The sequence below is a fragment of the Mustela nigripes genome, chromosome 12 (genome assembly GCF_022355385.1).
Source record: "Mustela nigripes isolate SB6536 chromosome 12, MUSNIG.SB6536, whole genome shotgun sequence".
Taxonomy (NCBI): Eukaryota; Metazoa; Chordata; class Mammalia; order Carnivora; family Mustelidae; genus Mustela; species Mustela nigripes.
In genome coordinates, this window is record NC_081568.1 from 128342389 (window position 1) to 128362197 (window position 19809).

The following is a 19809-nucleotide window of genomic DNA, read 5'->3' on the forward strand; positions in this document are numbered from 1 at the left end:
CTGAACTGTTTCGTGGATTCTCATAACATCGAAAGTCCTTGAGGAACTCTCTGGGTTCCAACATCCCGGTTACAGGGATATAAATATATAACGTGCACTTCATCAAAATTGTTTTACACCTGTTCCCTCCTACTAAAAACGATAGAAAAAAACCATGCGTATTACCCTCTCTGGACAGATAAAACTTCTTCTCTTCCAAAGTCTTTTGGAAGGTAATTAGGTGCCGTAAGTGCGGGGGTAATTTAAGATTTTGTCTCTCTCCAAAACTGTTGACAATATGTTAAGCAGATGGAGGTCATTTCTTTTATTTCTCTAACTTTCCCTTTTGGCTCTCTGATGAAGGATATGCTGACATAAATGTTTTGTTGTTATGCATGGTAGATAGACCTGCAGGTCCCAGAGGTGAGGCAAATCATGTCCTTTCAGATGATCTGTTATTTTTGGCAATAAATTTGGATTACCTATGACAGAAAGCCTTGAAATACTTTATAGGCCTCAACTTTAGTATGAGGAAGAAGGAGGGGACTTATGAGAGAGGGGAAGAAATGTGCCAAACAGAAATGGTTTTTGGTCGTTTTGATTCAACAAAACAAAATGGCCTTCAGGCACGCTGGGACCTCTGTATGTTTGAGTTTAGGATTCCGAAGGCAAAGTTCTTGGCTTCTCTAGATGACAGCAACGTCTTCACTTCCTGAAAACCTGTGCTATCAGCTTAATGGTGACTTGATTTAAATTAAGTCACAGGCCTTGGACTGGGAACTGCCTCCTGCCATTCTCCTGCTCGTCTTCTTCCTAAACTAGTTCTGCTGACTAAGTATTTTCCCCCGATGTCTTTAAGCATGTTCAAAGTGGTAATTCATACATAATACTCATGACAGCCCATTGCTTGAAAGTCTTGCTCTGTAACTCAAATTTTTTTTGACTTTTGCTCCTTAAATTTTGCTTCTAATTGATAAAAGCATGAAAGACTGAGCAATTAGAGGGCTCAGGGTGAAAACGAGGGTAATGAATGTATGTGGTTCATCTACTAAATCCTCCAACAAAGTACTCATTATTTCACATGAACTGGACTCTGTTTTGTAGGACACACTGGGGGTGTTCAGAATTCTAAAATTATATACTTTTGCTGAGGTCAACCAGAGACCACGCAAACCAACCCGGATAAGAGAGTTTTGCTTATATGTCGCAACTCCTAAGTAACATTTAAAAAGCCATCATGCTTTTTCATTTGTTACTTTTCTTAACGGCACAAAGGTAATCTGGAGGCTTTTCATTTTCTTTAGACAACTGCAGGAAACCCAGAGTGGTCTTGGCATTTGATCCCTCGGGTTAATCCCTGGGGGAGTCAGAGAACTCTCTTCACAGTGCGTAGAGGACCACACTACTCTATCGCATAAAAGCTATAGATCTCACCAACACGGAAAACCTTAGATATAGTTTATTAGACTATTAAAAGTTTATGACATCACCTCTCTACTCTCTGGTGTTCATCAATAACCCCCCATTGATCTCTATAGGAATCTCAATGTAGCCTCTTGTACAGTAATACCTATGTGTTCAAACGTCAAAGACCCATTTACTTCACATGTGTAATTTGCCCACTTATTCCTGCTGAGATAATACTCCTGGTTTAATTGCCCATAGAGCAACTGGATAAATCAGCTACTTTGGTTTGTATTAGCTGTCTCTGCATATGTGTAAAACAAAAAAACCAAATCAAAACAAAGCAAAAAACAAAACAAAACAAAACAAAACCCACGCAAGATTGTTCAAGCTATAAACTGCAAAAATGAATCACAAGTAAATCCAGCAAGTACGTCTAAATTTTGCAAAATATAAAGAAAAAGGAACCTTAAAAATACATTCAGAGATATCAACTACTGTTTTGGAGGTGCAGAATAAATACATGAATATCATATTGCACATATATAATCAATATGTTTATATTTGCAGATTTATTTACATAGGAAGAATGATGGTGAATGAATTAATGAATTCACTTATTCAAATTTCACTTATTTAAAATGAAAGCTTAAATGAATGAATAAATATAGGCATAAAGAAACTATATAAATTACCAAAGCCTGGATCCGTGTAAGAAATGCCAGACTCATGAAGCTGACATTTGCTTGTAAAAATTGCTTCAATTTTTGGGAATCCTCATTTTCATTTAATGATCAGAACTATGATGAAAGAAACATCTCTTCATATAAAACAAATTATCGTCTCCTTATATGTTAAACCCTTAAAGAATCATTTTCTCATTGATCATCCCTGTTAGAGTCATTAGCTAAACATAAGAACTGGAAGGCATACACACGAGATAACGCATGAACAGCCAGATATGCACACAAAGACCTAACTCAAAAACATAAAATTAATATTTTAATAAAAGCTTAGTCTTTCAAATAGCCAAAAAAGAATGCTTGCCTGATTTCCCTTTATTCTTTCTTAAAAAATTTACACGAATGTTGTATCCTTATATAAGAATAACAAGTTTCATAATTATTTTTTTTTAAATGTTTTAAAAAATTTGTTTGAGAGAGAGAGAGAGAGCAGAGTGAGAGCTAGAGAGCAGGGACAAGCAGAGGGAGTGGCAGGGAGAGGGAGAAGCAGGTCATCCCCTGAGGAGGGAGCCCAAAGTGGGACTCGATCCAAGGACCCTGAGATAATGACCTGAGCCAAAGGCAGGTGCTTGATACACTGAGCCACCCGGGCACCCCAAGTCTCACAAAGTTTTAAAATAAATCTCTACTTCATCTTCTGGCTTCATTCTGAAGATGCTTTACTTCTAAATGATAATATAGCATTTTAAATGATATTGAAATAAATAGTATATATTCAACTATAAAATCTTACAGCATAGTTGTATTCTGGACTGAGTTCTAAAACTGGCAGAATGCTCAATGAGAAAGATATGGAGGCTACTTTGGACATAGTAGATAATAAAAGAATTGCTAAGAGGCATTGTATTTTTGGGGGGTGTTGGTGGACTCAGTTGGTAGAGCGTGCGACTCAATCTCAGGGTAGTAAGTTCAAACCCCACGTTGGGTGTGGAGATCACTTAAAAAAAAATTAAGTGAAATCTTTTAAAAAAGAAAAAGACATGGCTCTTCTGATTAAAAAACTTCAAGAATCTAGTAAATTCAGACAATGACCAGGCTAATATAGTCAGCAAATCTTCAGAGAGCCTCAGTCATTCAGTTGGTTAAGCTTCTGTCTTAGGCTCAGGTCATGATCCCAAGGTCCTGGGATGGAGCCCCGTGTCTGCTTCCCACTAGACGCTCAGCAGGGAGTCTGCTTATCCCTCTATCTCTCCCCCCACCACTGCTCATGGTCCCTGTCTCTCTCTCAAATAAATAAATAAAATCTTTAAAATAATATGAAAATGTATTATGCCAAATGGGTTTTATGTCATTCTTATTTAAGTTAAGGTTTAAAATCTGCTAGGCCTATTACATGTGGGAGTCTGTCTTATGTACTGCATTGACATGCATTTTACATAGGATACAAACTCTATAAATTGAGTTCCACAAGTGCATAAGTACAGAAACAAATGGAAACCTATTTATAGGTAATTGATTTCATGATTTTTGGAGCTATTGACTAGGGGATTTTAAAACGGCACTAGCAATGAGGGCTGCCAAGTTTCCACTTTTGAAAATTTCAATACCTTGTGGTCTCAATTTAAAATAAACAAGAACTCACAAACTCAAACAATTCCAGAGATGAAAGGCAGACCCTAATGACAGCAGGTAGAGCAGAGCAGGTATTACTGAAAACCTGTTGATATGATTCAAGGGTCTTCAAGGCCATGTGATGCTAAGGGCCCCACACCCGAAATCAGGTTAATTGTCTCCCCTGACTGGGACAGTTTTGATTAGAACTATAATCAGCTCTCAGCAGACTGTAGGCAAAAATGCCAGCTGAAGGGTGTGTGTGTGTGTGTGTGTGTGTGAGAGAGAGAGAGAGAGAGAGAGAGATGGGTGAACAGCTGAATGAAGGCGCAACACCATTAACCCACTCTTCAAACATTAAAGGGGTTCCAATATGAACAAAAGTAATCATTCCCTTCATAATTAGTGCAAACATTTTCCTTCTGTCACTTTGCAATTGCTTTTATACAAACTAAAGCAAATGCCAATATTCAAGCTTGTTAAATGTAAAAATGTATTCAGATTTTGCCACTGAAATTTTGAAGACTGAAAATTGAAGTCATACAATTCCATAACCCACTTTTAAGAGTTACTTTAAGACAGTTTGGGCTAACCTCAATGAAAAATTATTTTAAGATTTATAAATAGAACTTTTTCCTTCTCTGTTTCTACTTCTTTTATCTAAGTATTGATAAAAATATAGCTATATTTTTTAAATTAGACGAAGAATAGACATTTAGTCACCCAAAATGCCATGTTAAAATCAGCTCATCATCTGAAGCTCACTTTGGGATCTTCTGCTTCTTTCAATTTTAAATTAAAATAATTTCAGCCTCCCATTAGTCTTGTGCAAAGAATTTTGTACTTGGAATGGTAATCGACTCCAACTACTATTCTTATGTTAGAAATTTTTAAACCTCAAGATTTAGAAATAGAAAACTTCCAGAAGTTATTACACCCTTAAAAGTAAAAATTTAGAGAAATTTTGTAATATGCAAATACTAACATTTTCAGTGCCCGTAATAAATATAAGGTCATTTTGTTAGAGTAAGAATATAAAATGTATTATGTATGTCTTTATTTGCTCACAAGTTTATCATGTTTAGTATCTTTAGAGATGGACAGGGATAGAATAGGGCAGACAACATTCCGGGGTTGGGGGCGGGGGAGATTGTATACCTGTTTGTAAATGTAATTTTTACTTTTTTAAACTCTCTTCACATTGCGGCTATAAAAATGAGACAGTGTGAGAAAAATAGAGCGAGTAAGCAAGAAAGAGCTAAAACTAGATTAATTTAAGCTCAGCTGCATGGTCAGGGGTGGTTTTATCTTCAGTTAATTGCTCAAAGGCACGTGATAACATTAAATGCATATTTTCATCTACCTGGTGGTAGACAGAATCTCAAACCCTCAACCGGGAACTCCAAATGTAACTGTCAGTCAGCTGATGTCAAAACCGAATGTCTTTGCCATGGCCTTACACATCTGGTCCCCGTCAGTGTCACAGGGGTTTGCAGGATGTGGTGCTGTGGCAGGCAAGATGATTTACATGCACGGACCCAAAGCTCTCAGAGCGCATTTAGAGGATGCGTTTCGTCTGGTGTACTTGCCATCAACAAATGATTGACTGAAATTAAACAAAACCTTATATCCTGAAACCTGAGCTGTCTCTGCTCCTCCCCTCGTTCAGATCACGAACACACTTAGTCAGCCAAGGAATTCACAAAAGACCCATGTCAACAGTCTATTAGTGAGCCGGAAAAAAAAAATGCCCATTAAACACCTCCATGCTTTAGCCTCTGACCTCTGTAAGCTGGTACATTTTTAAAATTCTTTGTGGGATAAGGATTTATTAACCAACCACACTGGGAACTCAGGAGCAGGTGGCCTTCAAAGTGAACCAGCACTTTCCTTGAAAATCTTTAACGGAGAGGAGAATCGTCCTCTCTGGAACAACACACAGGCTTGTAATGTAAGCCCCCCCAAATGCCTCAGTTTCTCTGTTGCTAAAGCTCGCAGTTGCCATGTGGTGATGGAGAGTGCTCTCCACTTTACTCAGCGTGAATTATTCCTTTTCACAAGCATCACAATCTGGAAAAGGAACACGCTGGTCCAGTTAGCATGAACATCAATTCCGAACAACTTTAACGCACAAACTATCCTGACCGGGTGCGGAACGATTTTGGAATCCTTCCTGCCGAGAAATGCCATCTGCCGACTGGAAATGCTCCCCACTCTGCTATTGTTTGCCACTAACCCCACTTTAGTTTTGGTAGACATAATATAAAACGAGAGACGTGAACGGTCACTTCACCTTAGAGCCCTTAACTGAAAACGAATTAGGAACCCAGCGACCAGCTACAGGTCTCTAGTCCACACGAGGAGGCCGAGGAAGAGCTCTCGGCGGGGAGTGTGCGGTTGGGCTCCTAACAGAAGGTGTCCATATTTACAACCTCAAGTTAATTTAACCTCCCTTAACTAGGGTGTGACATCTATTTTTATCCCAGGGCTCTAGGCCATTTCCCACATACTACTTCTCCAACATGCCGAAACTTGTTTAAGCAGTGAAGGAAGGAAGAAGGAAGGAAGCGGTGACTGTTCAGGTCACATCAGGGCAGGGCGCATCAGCTCCTGAAGAAGCCAGCTGTTCCTGCACTGTCATCTCTCCAAGTGGGCTTGTTTGAACAAAGCAGTGGGCCACAGTGCTTTCCGTCTAGGTAGAGAGGTAAAAAGCGGCATGTGTTGCAGCCAGTCCACAGAAGCAAAATCTTTTCAGATCTTGCAAAGCCTCCAGAGAGCTGAAAAATATTCCATTTTAAGACGAGTTGTTCTGACACCACACGCTGCTGCAAGTGTGCCAGTGGCCGGGCTCCTCGCCTGTGGCAGGTGAACAAGCTACTCGTGTTCCAGCAAATCAGTCTGGTCTCACTGCTGCTCCAGACATGGGGGTGAGGGTGGGGGTGGGGGTAGGGGTGGAAGTGTGCTGATCCCTCACGGCTCACCTTCTATCCACAAGAGCGCCTGTCGGCTCTAGCTTTCCCCAGGTCCGTGCCAGCCCAGCAAGAACTCTGGGGTTTGAAAATCCACTTCCTTTAAAACAAATGCTACCTGTGGCTCGCAGAGCTTCCTAAGAATCTGCATGACCCTGAATAGGCAGTGGCTCGGCCCTCGGATACAGTTTCCTTCACACTCACTGTGGATTTTCAGTTGGGGAGACCCCTCTCAGCAGGTCAAACACTCTACACTCTTTCCCCTTTGTCCAGGGTCCACAGGGCCCACAGATTCACAGGCCCTCCAGTCAACCTACGAGTGAACAGGTGCAATGACCTATTCAAATGCCCCTGCAAACTATCCCTCATTTTGTTCTACAACAGACAAATGTGGAAATTTTAAATTCCAAATGGAAAGAAACCCATCTTTCATGACTTCCCCTTTTTGACTTTTATTGCTGACTTGTTGTGGTCTAAAGGCGTCTTTTCCCAAAGGAAGCTCATTTGCCACTTGATACTGTAGTCCATTGAGGTGACAGAAAACGGCCAAATAGTCTTTAGAGATAAGGTTATTTTACTTGGCTTCTGACCCTATCAATCCCATATTTAACTTAAAATCCCAACAGTTAACTGCTCTAAAGAGTGAAGCCTATTAATTTAAAATTGCAACCAAAATACCCATAGTGATCTTCTGGAATATGTCACTCTTGAGCAACAACTATATTTACTTCATGTACATTAATTCATTTACTCCTTAGACAACTTTATAATGTAGCGGTTAACTCCCACTTTGCAGGTGCAGGAAAGGAGAGAAAGAGAGATTCTAGATTTTGTTTAAGGTCACTGTAAATAGTGGAGCTTGGATGCAAATCCCTTTCTCTCTTGCTCCGAGTCTCCTGCCGATCCCTCTAAACCATACTGTTTTCTACTATATTTTGGCCACATTCTATTTATTCTTGGGCTTGGCTGCCAAGCAGCCTACAGCTAAATTTAATGCTTCAAGAGAGTAAGATATTATCTTTGATATATTTTTTTCCCTCACTTCTTTACACTTTAAAAATTATTATTATTATTATTACAGTCTCACGTGATAAGCCTTCAGTTAGTTATTCAGAAGCCTTCACTAAATTTTCCCTACATTAGGCATTATGTTGAATATGAGGTAATAAGATGAATAAAATAATTCCCTGTGCTCACAGAATTAATCCTAGTAAGGGTGACTTGAAATTATGTTTTGAAATATAAAGATGGGATCCCAAATAGATCCTTAGAGATAAGAAAAGCCTTCCTAGAGGGGCGCCTGGGTGGCTCAGTGGGTTAGAGCCTCTGCCTTCCGCTCAGGTCATGATCCCAGGGTCCTGGGATCGAGCCCCGCGTTGGGCTCTCTGCTCAGCGGGGAGCCTGCTTCCCTTCCTCTCTCTCTGCATGCCTCTCTGCCTACTTGTGTCTACTACTACTGTCTGTCCAATGGATAAATAAAATCTTTAAAAAAAAAAAAAAAGATAGAAAGAAAAGAAAAGCCTTCCTAGAGTCAAAGTTGGCACAGGAGTCATCTCGAGTAAGCAGAGGCAATCCGGGCAGGGTGGACAGCACGAGGACAGCACGAGGACAGCAGAGGGCCCAGAGGGGAGAAAAAGGATGCCTGGAACACGGACTCCTTACACCTTTTGGGAAGCAGACAATAAACCATGGTGATAAATAAATACTTTATTATAGCAATTTTGTGATGCAGAAAACAGAGTGCTGGAAAACCTTAGTGCAGGTCAGGATCATGAATTATTTGCAGAAGTCATAAGAGAAACTAAGCACTGAACTCCCTTCTGCTTCAAAACCCCATTTAAAACATTTGTTAAAGTGACCGAGTCTCTCTGTGGAAGACTAAGCGTCTTAGAAAGTTTTGCTTTGTTTTGCCATTTCTGTGTTATAAGCAACAGAAACTTTTATCTTTCCTTCTACCTCATGGGAGAAAGCAACATAATTTTCATTTTTTCTTTGGAAATTTCAGGACATTATGGATATTCCAATACATTCCAGAGCTTCGTTTTCAGAAGTTTGCTTCTCATAGAAGCTCTCTAGGCATAAGTCTTGCTTTTTACCTTGAACTCAAAATACACTTTTTGGTAAATGCTCATCTGACAAATCTTTGCTCTCTGACTTAGGAAGCATCTCTTTAAGAGCCTCAAGCTCTACCAGCTGAGTGGGCTGGGTACCCCTTGCATCTCTTTCTTTAAATTTACTTCTCAAATTAACATTGTTTCATTTTAGGACTTAACTATCCATTAAAACACATAGGATTTTGTTTATTTTATTTTATTTATTTTTTTGCTTATGCATAGGACACAAAAAAACCAAAATGTTTCCGGGAACAACAAAAAAGTCTAGAACTATGGGCAAAGGGAAGGTTAAAGTGCAGAGGGCCTTGGGGTCACCCATCCTATTCCCAGTTTACCGCTACACATGTGACACCACCAGAGGTGGAGTCACTGGGGAAGACAACCAGGTTTATTAGAGACTGAGCTCAGAGTAGAGTTAAGTGTCCCGGACGATGGTGCAGAAACAACTTCCTGGAGGACCAGGAGGGCTGAGGAGGTGAAGGCCCTGTGAGGTGGCTCTCCTCCTCCACAAAAAGATCATAGGTGCACTAGTGTGGGAGAAGAGTGGCCAGAATTGAGCTGTTAAGCAACGCCACAGGGCAGAGAACGTGCGGAGCTCCAAGTGTGACAGGGGAGTTGACCCACTTCCTCAGTGGGAGTGCCCCCCTAGCCTCTCACAGGAGGAGATGTGGGCTGACATGGCGGTCCCTTCTCCAGGGTCCAGGGTAGTAGCCCCCACCCTGCCTGCTGCTCCAACATGCCCCAGAGCCGGCGGGGCACCTGGGCTATGGGTGCTGCCAGGCATTTCCTATGCTTTCTTCTCCTGTCTCACGAACTCAAACATCCGTCCTTAGGATTGTTTAGCTACTGAAAAGGTAACAAATCTGAGTACGGGTTTTAGCTTTTCTGGTTTCATGCTGCTTTTTGAATTAGGAAAGACGACTGTGCCCCACAGATGGCTACAAGAGCCAATAAAGAACTGCATGCAGGAATGGTCTGCTCTGTTAATCAGAAGACACAGAGACCCTTTCTGTCCCCTCCTTTAACAATCTGGATTAGAATTAAGGCAGAATGGTTTGTCAAGCTTTGTGAAGTATCTGCTTTTTGATTTTGCGGATGCCATCCTCGCATTGATGACAGAATTAAAAACAAAACAAAACGAAACAAACAAACCCACTCAAAATGAATGTTAAAAATGGACCCAGCACCATGGAGCAAAGGATTATGGGCCCCATCCATTTGGGCTCCTTGTCTTCTATTATTGCCTGCTGACTATGTCTGCTCATAAGGGACCGTGAACCATCCATGAGTGCAAAATGGATACAGCACAAATTGATTCGGTAACATCACACAGACATGTATGAATAATGAGGTTCAGTTGCAGTCTGTCACACAGCAAGCGTATCAGTGTAACTGATTTATCGAAACTTGACTGGATAAAGTCTCATTCTTAGGAGAAGGTATCAACTGTTTCTTTACCTTTTTGGTGAAAAAAAAAAATTTTTTTTTTTGAGCCAACTCAGACCCTTTGTAATGTTAAATGTAGAAAAACCTGAAACTGGCACAGAACTGACCTACTTCCTTTCTCTTAACCAAAAAGAGAGGAGGAGGAGAAAGGGGAGGAGGAGGAGGAAGAGAAATGATACCAACATTACCAAAATGCTTGAAGGCTCATAAGAGATGCTAATCAGGGGTGCCTGGGTGCTCAGTGGGTTGAGCCTCTGCTTTCTCGGGTCATGGTCTCAGGGTCCTGGGATAGAGCCCCACATAGAGCTGTCTGCTTAGCGGGGGAACTGCTTCCCCCTCTCTCTCTGCCTGCCTCTCTGCCAACTTGTGATCTCTCTCTCTATCAAATAAATAAATAAAATCTTAAAAAAAAAAAAAAGAGAGAGAGAGATGCTAGTCAATTTCAGATTCCCTAAGGACAGCAGCCTCTTCAGCTCTATGGGTGTCTCGGACTGTTAGGAGAATATAGCTAAGTCATTAGAACAGGAGAAAATGAGCTTCCTATTAACCCCTCCCTTTAGAAATATCCTAGGATATTCAGTGAGAAAAACAAAAAGATACTCTGCATTCATTCCCCATTTGTCATGCAAATACGGTGGGGATAGGTGTCAAAACCCCAAGGGAAGGAACAGTGACCACCTCAGGCACAAGTCCAGTATCTCAGAAAACTTGCCCGGTAATCCCCTGTGTTTTCAGGAGGGAAATTTCAACTTCCCACACCTGCCCATTTAAATGAAAGAGGCAGGAACCAGACTACCCGACTCCCAAGGTTTCTTCCAATGCCCAGTTTCCAGGCGACCTTGAAGTTTAAAAATAAAACCAAGATAGAACAAGGAACCTTAAGGTTTTCTGAAAAGAGAAAGAGACAATGTAAAAGCATGGGTTAAAATACCCATAATTACAACATGCAGCCCTATGCAATTGTCAGATGAAGCAAGGACAAAGTATAGAGATGTAGAGACTGAACTTGCCTCCACGTAGAGAGAAAGCTATTCAATAGAATTCTTTAAGGGTACAAAGGTACCACTTAGCAAGTCACTGAGTTCAAGCCCCAAATAGCATCTTTGTGAAGCTAGTCGATACACCCCTAAAGAGAGGCCCTACGTGCTAGATATTAAATACAGAGAAAAAGACCCTTTCTACAAGTTGTAATCTAGGCAAGAGCGTGTGGGGGAGGAAGGTGAAGAGAGCTCCACAGAAAGGACCTGCCACACCTCACAGATGCAGCATGGCTTCCCCCTGACTGTTGTACAAGGACAACAAAGGATCCTGTTACTATCTCTTTAAACGCAACATTCTTAAAAAAAATGTGGGGGAAATTAAGCAAATTCAGCAATAACTTGATTAACATATTTAGTCACGTTGGTTCATAAAAAAATCAATTATTTAATATAGGCATTAAGTTAAAAAAAATTTTTTTTTTTTTTAAAAGCATCTGTAATTTATTCACTTGGCCCTAGGGATATCTTTGGAATCAAAGACAGCTTAACTGAGTTCTGAAGTTCTCACCAAATACTTGTACACGTTTTCAAAGGGCCTTGAAAGCAGTTAGACACTTTCTGCTTCAGGCTACACATTAACTAAATTCCAATGTGCCCTGCACAGAGCAACCTCTTGATCAATTATTTCCTGCAACTCTTCAGAATGTTCTTTCTGCGGAGTGTGGTGGTTAGGACCTGGGATCTGTGTAGAGATCCTGACGATGCCGGGACACACACGCATGCACTAACAGGCGCTCAGGAGCTCCTTGGTCCTGGGACACACGCAGGTGTTATTCTCACAGCAAAGAGTGAACAGTGAGAGAATTCAGAAGACACAAGGAGGACAGAGTGTGTGTGTGTGTGGGGGGGGGGGTAGGTTGCACAAAGAAAAAACCAGAGAGGGAGAAAGACAATGAAAGTAGAAAGTAGGAAAAAAAAAAAAAAAGAGGAGCACCTTCTGTCTCTATCAACAATTTCTGGATTGGGATCATTATTTTTTGTTGAGAAATCAAGTGAACAAATGGGACAAATGCTATCCCAAGGACGTGCTCTCACCATTTCAGATAGAAACTCTGTCCCACAACATACACGCACAATGCAAGAAGCCCCACATTCAAGGCCCCCAAGTGCGCACTATGAACCAGAACTAGAGCTTCACACACAGCTAGTATGTTCTTGAGTCAATAATTTAAGTGACTTAGTGAGTTTAAGTCACTAATTCAATGGAAACACCATCCCTACCCATCTGTGCAACAGTCAAAAAGCAAAGATGACACCTGGCAAAGCATAAAGTTGTGTCCTGCTGGGAGGGACAGAATTACCCCAAATGGCAGCTTCCTATCACTGAGAAGCTCGGCCACCTGTCCAATAAGCAACCAAGTTTGTGTCCCTCTTCCCCCTGCTCCCAAACCCATTGTCTGAATGGTTCATGCCTTCTTTGCACTAAGATTCGAAAGGTTCACGAACGTGAAGTTCGTTCATGGGCAGAAAGTCAAAACCCGTGCAAAGGCCTGTACTGGAGAGAAAACACAGCTGGCTGTAAGGCAGCGGGGTCGGATTCCAGTCCCTGTTCTGTCAGTGATTTCCAGTGTGACCTTGCCCATGACCTACACTGTCCAGGGCTCCCTTTCCTTATCTATGAAGAGAGGGTGCTGAAATGAGATGGGGGAGGGGGCAGTTGAGGGGCTCTAGTCCTACATTTTCTAATTCTAATGGAGCACACTTTTCATTTTGCTCCAAAATAAAATCATAATCTTTCTCAAATGAGTCTGAGAAAGTTTCGTTGGTCATTGCTCTAATTAATATATCACTTAATGAAAAAGCCTGTCATATCACTTAATGAAAAAGCAGATTACAAAAATAAAGTAATTTTGGTCATGTTAGCATACACACATACACCTGTTAGCATACACACATACACATTGAGCCCTAGCTAAGAAAATCAATACCCTGGATGGTAATATTGGGAATAATTTATTTTTATCAGCATATTCAAAAAATGTGTGTGTGTGTGTGTGTATATATATATATATATATATATATATGTTTTTAAAGATTTTATTTATTTATTTGACAGACAGAGATCACAAGTAGGCAGAGCAGCAGGCAGAGAGTGAGGGGGAAGCAGGCTCCCTGCTGAGCAGAGAGGCCGAGGCGGAACTCGATCCCAAAACCCTCAGATTGTGACCTGAGCTGAAGGCAGAGGTTTAACCCAGGGAGCCACCCAGGTGCCCCTAAAAATGTATATTTCTAATTTTCTTCAATGATAGTACATTTCTCTTATAATTAGCAAAATGTTAGAATTAAAAAGCTAAGTTACCATGCCTAGCTATTTTTAGTATATCTTCCAAGATTTTCCCAACACACACCTGTGACAGACAGGCCACGTATGTGTGAGTGTGTAAAATAAAGCACTGAGATTCAGTGTGTAAAATAAAGCACTGAGATTTAAAGAACTGTGACACTTTGGAAAAAATACAAGCGACTTAAACATTTTAGAGGACAAAAAAAATTAAAACCTGGGAGAGGGCTTAGAAGAATTTGGATAATCAGCAGAGTGATAAACTCAGGATACCAAAAGAAAAAAAATAAATAAAAGCATTGCTTGAATTAATTTGGGGAAGCTCCAGCTCTAAGAATTCTCTTTTAATCAACTTACAATTCATTAATATTGGGCTTTTCTAGATCCTTTCATATGCTCCTGTATCTTTTCTTTCCATAAAATCGACACCACTTTGCTTCCCGTGAGGATGAGCAGGATTTGTTGATGCTGATTTCAAAGGCGCCCCTAAAAATGAGGCCACCCCTGGCCACCTGTAGCAAAGCCCCAAACTGTGAGCAGGCTGCGGGTACCACCAACCTCCTCCTACCTGGTCAAGGTTAACTCTGTAGTACAGCGGCAAGAGCAGTGGGTTGAAAGCATTAAGCAAATAATTTTAAAGCTCAGGAGAACCTTGAGTAAGTTGCAATGACCATCTTTGAACCAGATGCAATGATTGCAGAGAGCGGACAATAGGAACTCCATCATGTTGAAATAGGAGTCAGGGCCTAACTTAGGCACACCTCCCTGACCTTCTCACCCTTGGAGACTCTGGCCGGCTTCAGTTCAGCCCCAGGGCCAGCTTACCAGCACCTTCGAAAGAAAGCCAAGAAGAGTCTCGGTCCACTCTTGTCCTTTGGGGATGTGTCTCAGCCTGTCCCTACACTCTTCATCACCTCTGCCACCACTCGGGCCCCAGGATGGAGTGGGATGCGAGCTGCCTCCCCCTCAGAAAAGACTAGATCAAGTCTGTGCTCTGGCAAAGGTGGGGGTAAAAACATGGAGGTGAGGCCGCTTTAAAATCTATTGTCTGTACGTCCTCAGGGGATGAGAGGGAGACATTCAGCACATAATTTTCCAGAGAAACAAAGTATCACAGGGGATTCTGGGCCCAGACGCTCTCCTTCCCTGCTGCAACTCCTTTCTCTGGGGTGCTAAACAGTTTCATTTCCTGCCTGAGCTTTCTACAGTGAACTCGAATAACTCAGCCCTCTGCCATCCTGACAGTTTAGTTAAACCCACAGAGCAGAATGTTACAAATAGAATCCCAGGCAAGAGGGGAGTTGCCCATAGGCTCAAATTAACTACCAGTCCCCAAGTAGCTAACCTTCACTTATCACACAGAAAGAACTCTGAAGCAAAACCAAATCCATGAGCAAAATTCAACATACTAGGAAAGAGAAGAGGAGAAAATAAACACCTCAAGTCCATAGCTGCGGTTTCCAACTCTCCCTCCTGACTCCAGTCCTGACAGAGACTGTGTTCATAGCCATCCCTCTGCATGGAGAGGTAAATCTGTTTTTAATGCAAAACTTCTTTCTCTCTCTCTCTCTTCTTTTTTTTTTTTTTTTTGTCCTTGAGACCAGCTCTGAGCTCACTGAGGAAGCAAGGCCTAAGGGTTTACACCTGTGACCCAAACTTTCCATTCTGTGTGAGTTTTTTTTTTTTTTTTTTTAAAAAAGAAAAACAGTTCAAGGCAAGTTTCTGAACCACTGCTTTTCCTTGGGCCAATGGTTCCCAACAGCGACGGCAAAGCTTTTTTTTTTTTCCTTTTCCCAAATGTGACCTAAATTATGACTTAAAATACACCAGAAGTCACCTTCACTTCCTTCCAAGTCCCTCCAAAGGCCATCTCTTCTTGCATATCTGGAAGGAGTGAACAGTTAAGCCTCTAGAAATAATGGTCGACAGTTACCTAAAATCACAACTCAAAGTCATTTCCTTCTGTTTCTTAGATCTTGCTCTGTCAGAACATATGTAGAATACTAGGAGAACTTATATGGCCAGGGGTGCCTGGGTGGCTCGGTTGGTTGAGCGTCCAACTCTTGATTTTGGCTCAGGTCACAATCCCAGGGTTGTGGGATGGAGCCCTGCATCAGGCTCTCCACTGCGCATGGAGCTTTGCTTGGGATTCTCTCTCTCTCCCTCCCCACCACCCTACCTCTCTATCTTAATTTAAAAAAATAATAATAAAGAATTAATATGGCCAGATGAATACTAAAAGTGAGTCGTGGGTGACTCCTACTAGAGTAGAACACCAGGTTCTCTTCTATTCCAAAGATATCACATAAAGATGCGGCTTTCCCTCATAAAGTGTGAGCCAATATGCCAGTGAAGCCAGGATGGTGTTCATGAAATTATGGTAATTAGCTTATGGGAACTTAAGCCCAACACAAATGAAAATCAAATGAATAGGTAGCTAAATAATTAGCAGAGATTTTATTCCCAAGCGAATCCATCATAGTGGCATACATAAAAAAATGTAATGAATGATAATAAAGATCTCTTCTTTCCATCTCTGGCTGTTCCAGTTTGTTTGCACAAATGTTGCCTCATTTTAAATGTATTTTCATGGCGTCCATAGTACACTGGGAAAAAGCGGGGGGGGGGGCACTCCCAAAGCTATATACACAATCTCAGCCAAACAGAGCCCAAGATCTTCACGAAAAAAAATACGTGAAAGTGGAATGAGCCAGGTTTCGTGACTGTTGGTGTCAGACTGTGCTGTGCTGTGTGCCCCTCAACCATCCTGCCTTCCTGCCAAGTACCCCCAGCAACGCTGGCAGGAAGGACTGCTCCCCCGCTGTCATCTCCAGCTTCCCTGACCAAGTCCGGAGAGCTAGGAGGCTAACTCACATCGAGTCACCAGCTTCTACGTGCAGGACGGGGATTCAACCCCAGGTATTTCTACTCCAAAGCACTTTTCGTGGCACCATGACAGTGCCTGAGGTATTTTGAAACGCCTCCCTTTGCTAAAAGAGTTCATCCTTGCACTACCCATGTTTCACTGGGACACCAAAATTCCACTGTGGATTCGGAGACAATGAACAACTCATAAATTGTGTTAAGCCACAGTCTGTGTCAAAGGAGCAGGTATTAAATGCTGAGTCACCGCTATGCTTTGCAGAGATAATACTTTATCCTCCCTGTCCACATATTCTAGCCAGTCAGCTAGGCTTGGAGAAAAATAACTCAAGCGGAGCTGGGTATCAAAGCCCAAGAGATAGAAACCGTTTCTCCGTCCCAAAATCCTTTCCCGCCTCCCACAGCAAGCCTCGGTGTCTGCCTATTTTCATGAATCATACACAGGAACACAGCTGATGTCACTGGGCCTAATTTGGGTGAATGGAATGCTACCCTTCCCAGCTGTGTTGCATCAGGAATATTCTTGCAAAATCAACGAAGAAAAATTTGCTTTGTGACACTCGCCTTTCCTAGTTTCTGTCACCGTCAGCGAAGTTAGGTCTCCGGCTCATATATACCACTCCTGGGGTGTCTCCTAGAGGAGACAAGGCAAGCTCACAACCAACTACAGCGCGAGATCCATGTGGTTCTGCAAGCAAGAGGGGCAGGGCCATCGATATCTGGGGGCCGAGTATTAGGGAAGGGGCAGAAGTGTTGGCCCTTGAGGCTCGTCTTGTAAAACTGTGGCAGTCGGAACTGGGGGAAACAGACAAGACTTTCCCAGGCCAAGAAAGATACCTAAGAAGAAATTATAGCCCTACGTTCATTGTGAAGGGTGTATGTCTGTCTCCAGTCTTTCTTTTATTCTTGTACGGCCCGGATCTCTGGCCTGCGTCCTTCTTTGGTGGAGCCTTAGTCTTAATAAGGAAAACCAATCTTTAGAAGACTACTAAGAGGTTACAGAGCAATTTACATTTAAATAGGTAATTACGGAACAAAATCGAAATATAAATCTAAAGGAATGATGATAACGGTGGAATCTGAGACAACAGGACAAGTGAGGGGCCCTCTCAGCATCCATCAAATCTGATCACTTGAGGCAGTAGTTTCAAAGTGAATCATCTAGACCTCTAACAGTATTACGAGAACTACAGGTGATACATAGATATAGCCTTAACAAACAATTAATCATGGAATAAGAAAATGATTCCCGTAAGAACCGTCTTTCAAAGTAGTCAACGAGAAAAATCTCCTTATGGTGCTAACAGACCTTTAACAACTCTCTCACGCTGGCTAATCTCTACTTTTGACAAAGAGAAAACAGGCCTGAGGAGTAGAGTTTCGTCTATTATGGCAAGTAATAGTATCCATGGCAAAGGGATGTTTAGGAATACACAATTTCCACAAAAAGCTATCAGGTAAAAAAAGATCAGGGTATATTTAAAAATAGATATTAAGTAAATCCTGGCAATACACGTGCATAGCAAATGTTCTGCTCATAGTCTGTTCCTAAGGCGGCTTTATCTCTTGGCTTTATTGACCCGGAAGTAAAACCCAAGAGTGAGAACCAGTAGGAAAAGCCAGCACTGAGCATTAATGGCAGTGGGACCCAGAGGCAGGGTCTGGAGATGCCATCATATTGGCTTTGCCAGGCAGAGGCAGGGAAGAGAGCTGTGACTCACTGTCCAAAGTCCTTTCTTTGCACGGCACACCAGAAATCATCAGAAAAGTAACTAACCTATGTGTGCATGCATACATCCTGACGTCAACTTCAGGCTTTCGGTTTTTTGCAGTAAATTCATAATCATGTTATAGTCACAGGAATGAAACATTTAAATCCAGATTTTGAGATGCAACACGGCATTTTGTTCCTTTTGTGACCTATTTATGCTTCATTTAATGCTCAACACCACTGACATCTTTGAAGAACTGATTACACGCAAAGCCGTATAACTTTCTTTTTTAAAAGCAGCCTTATATAAAATGTGTTTTAAAACATGTGTAAAGAAATGCGAAATCACAATTTTTTAAAAGGGAAGAAATCTCGACTGTCCTTTGTTTTGTCAGAAAGAAAGTTTATCACCCAATAAAAAAGAAATTATACTTACAGCTTTAAATGGGCTAGGCGCACATTGTCAAAATGCACATATTTTGTGGAAAACAGTCTCCCTTAGGCAGGAAAAACAAAATTGCTTTTAATGACAGAACTTTTTAGATTGTACTTGGGAGGGAAGGGTGTTTGTGAGAAATAAAGCTAATGAGTCACAGAGCAAAGCAAAATGCATGGAGTCATTCCTCACTTGTCAGGGCATAACTTGATAAGAAATCAAGCCCTGCCAAGAGGAACGGGTAAAGGTCCATTCCGTCCTGTACCCCTGCCAGGTGACCTCCCTTAGAATGTGCTTTTGAAATCTTCCAGGTCTAAACAATCCCACCTGTAGAAATTAAGGAATGCGCCCCAAGGTGTGTGCTCAAACCTCACCAGTTCTGGTATTCCACCAGATTTAATGGTTCTTTTGGTTGAAATATACATTAAAGCTTCTGAAACTGAACTCTTCATTAATCCACCATATTTCGACATACATTCGTAGCCTACATTGGATACAATAATACCGAATTGAAAAGTAAAAAAAAAAAAAAAAAAAAATAGGTCAAACAGGCTATTTGCCATCATACAAGCATTAGGAAATGTAGCTACTTAACTAAACGACATTTCTTTTTAAAGGAACAAGCTTGGGGTGCCTGGGTGGCTCAGTGGGTTAAGCCTCTGCCTTCGGCTCAGGTCATGATCTCAGGGTTCTGGGATCGAGCCCTGCATGGGGCTCTCTGCTCAGCAGGGAGCTTGCTTCCCCTCCTCTCTCTGCCTGTCTCTCTGCCTACTTTGTGATCTCTGTCAAATAAATAAATAAAATCTTAAAAAAAAAAAAAAAAAAAGGAACAAGCCTGCAATGTTGTCAAACCAGTTCCTGTGCTGGTAAGAGTACAAAATTTAATTACTTATGGGGGGTGGCATTGAAGAGAATCAGGCTTCCAGGACCGCTTGGTGAAACTCAAACCACACTCCCTGTGCTCAGCAGGACCTACACTACATGATTTGTGGGTCCCAGGGCAAAATGAAACACGGGACCCCTTGTCCCAAAATTATGAAGAATTTTAAGAGGGCAGCAGTATAACATGACGTCAAGCACCAGGCCCCGTGGGACTCTGCAGGTCCAACACCCAGGCGGCTTGGGATTCTTCCTTCCAGACCCTAAAAAAGTTCTTTCCAAACCAGAGTCAGAGAGGTGCCCATCCTACGTTCAAATGAAAATACACCATCCAACGCCCCAAACGGTAGTTAACAGATTCGAAGATTGACAT

The 19809-nt window shown here is 41.7% G+C and overlaps 1 protein-coding gene across 3 annotated transcripts in view; it reads right to left on the reverse strand.

The window, feature by feature from the left end:
* EFNA5 (ephrin A5) overlaps nucleotides 1-19809 on the reverse strand; it is a 273798-nt gene that overhangs the window by 65659 nt on the left and 188330 nt on the right. Inside the window, exon 1 of one of the 3 annotated variants that reach the window (XM_059418331.1) lies at nucleotides 14966-15639. The exons of the other annotated variants lie outside the window; for them this stretch is intronic. Within the exon in view, the coding sequence (XP_059274314.1) occupies nucleotides 14966-15048 (83 nt within the window). The 5' untranslated portion in view covers nucleotides 15049-15639. Of the gene's footprint in view, nucleotides 1-14965; nucleotides 15640-19809 lie in introns of those variants that run through there. 3 annotated transcript variants of the gene reach the window in all.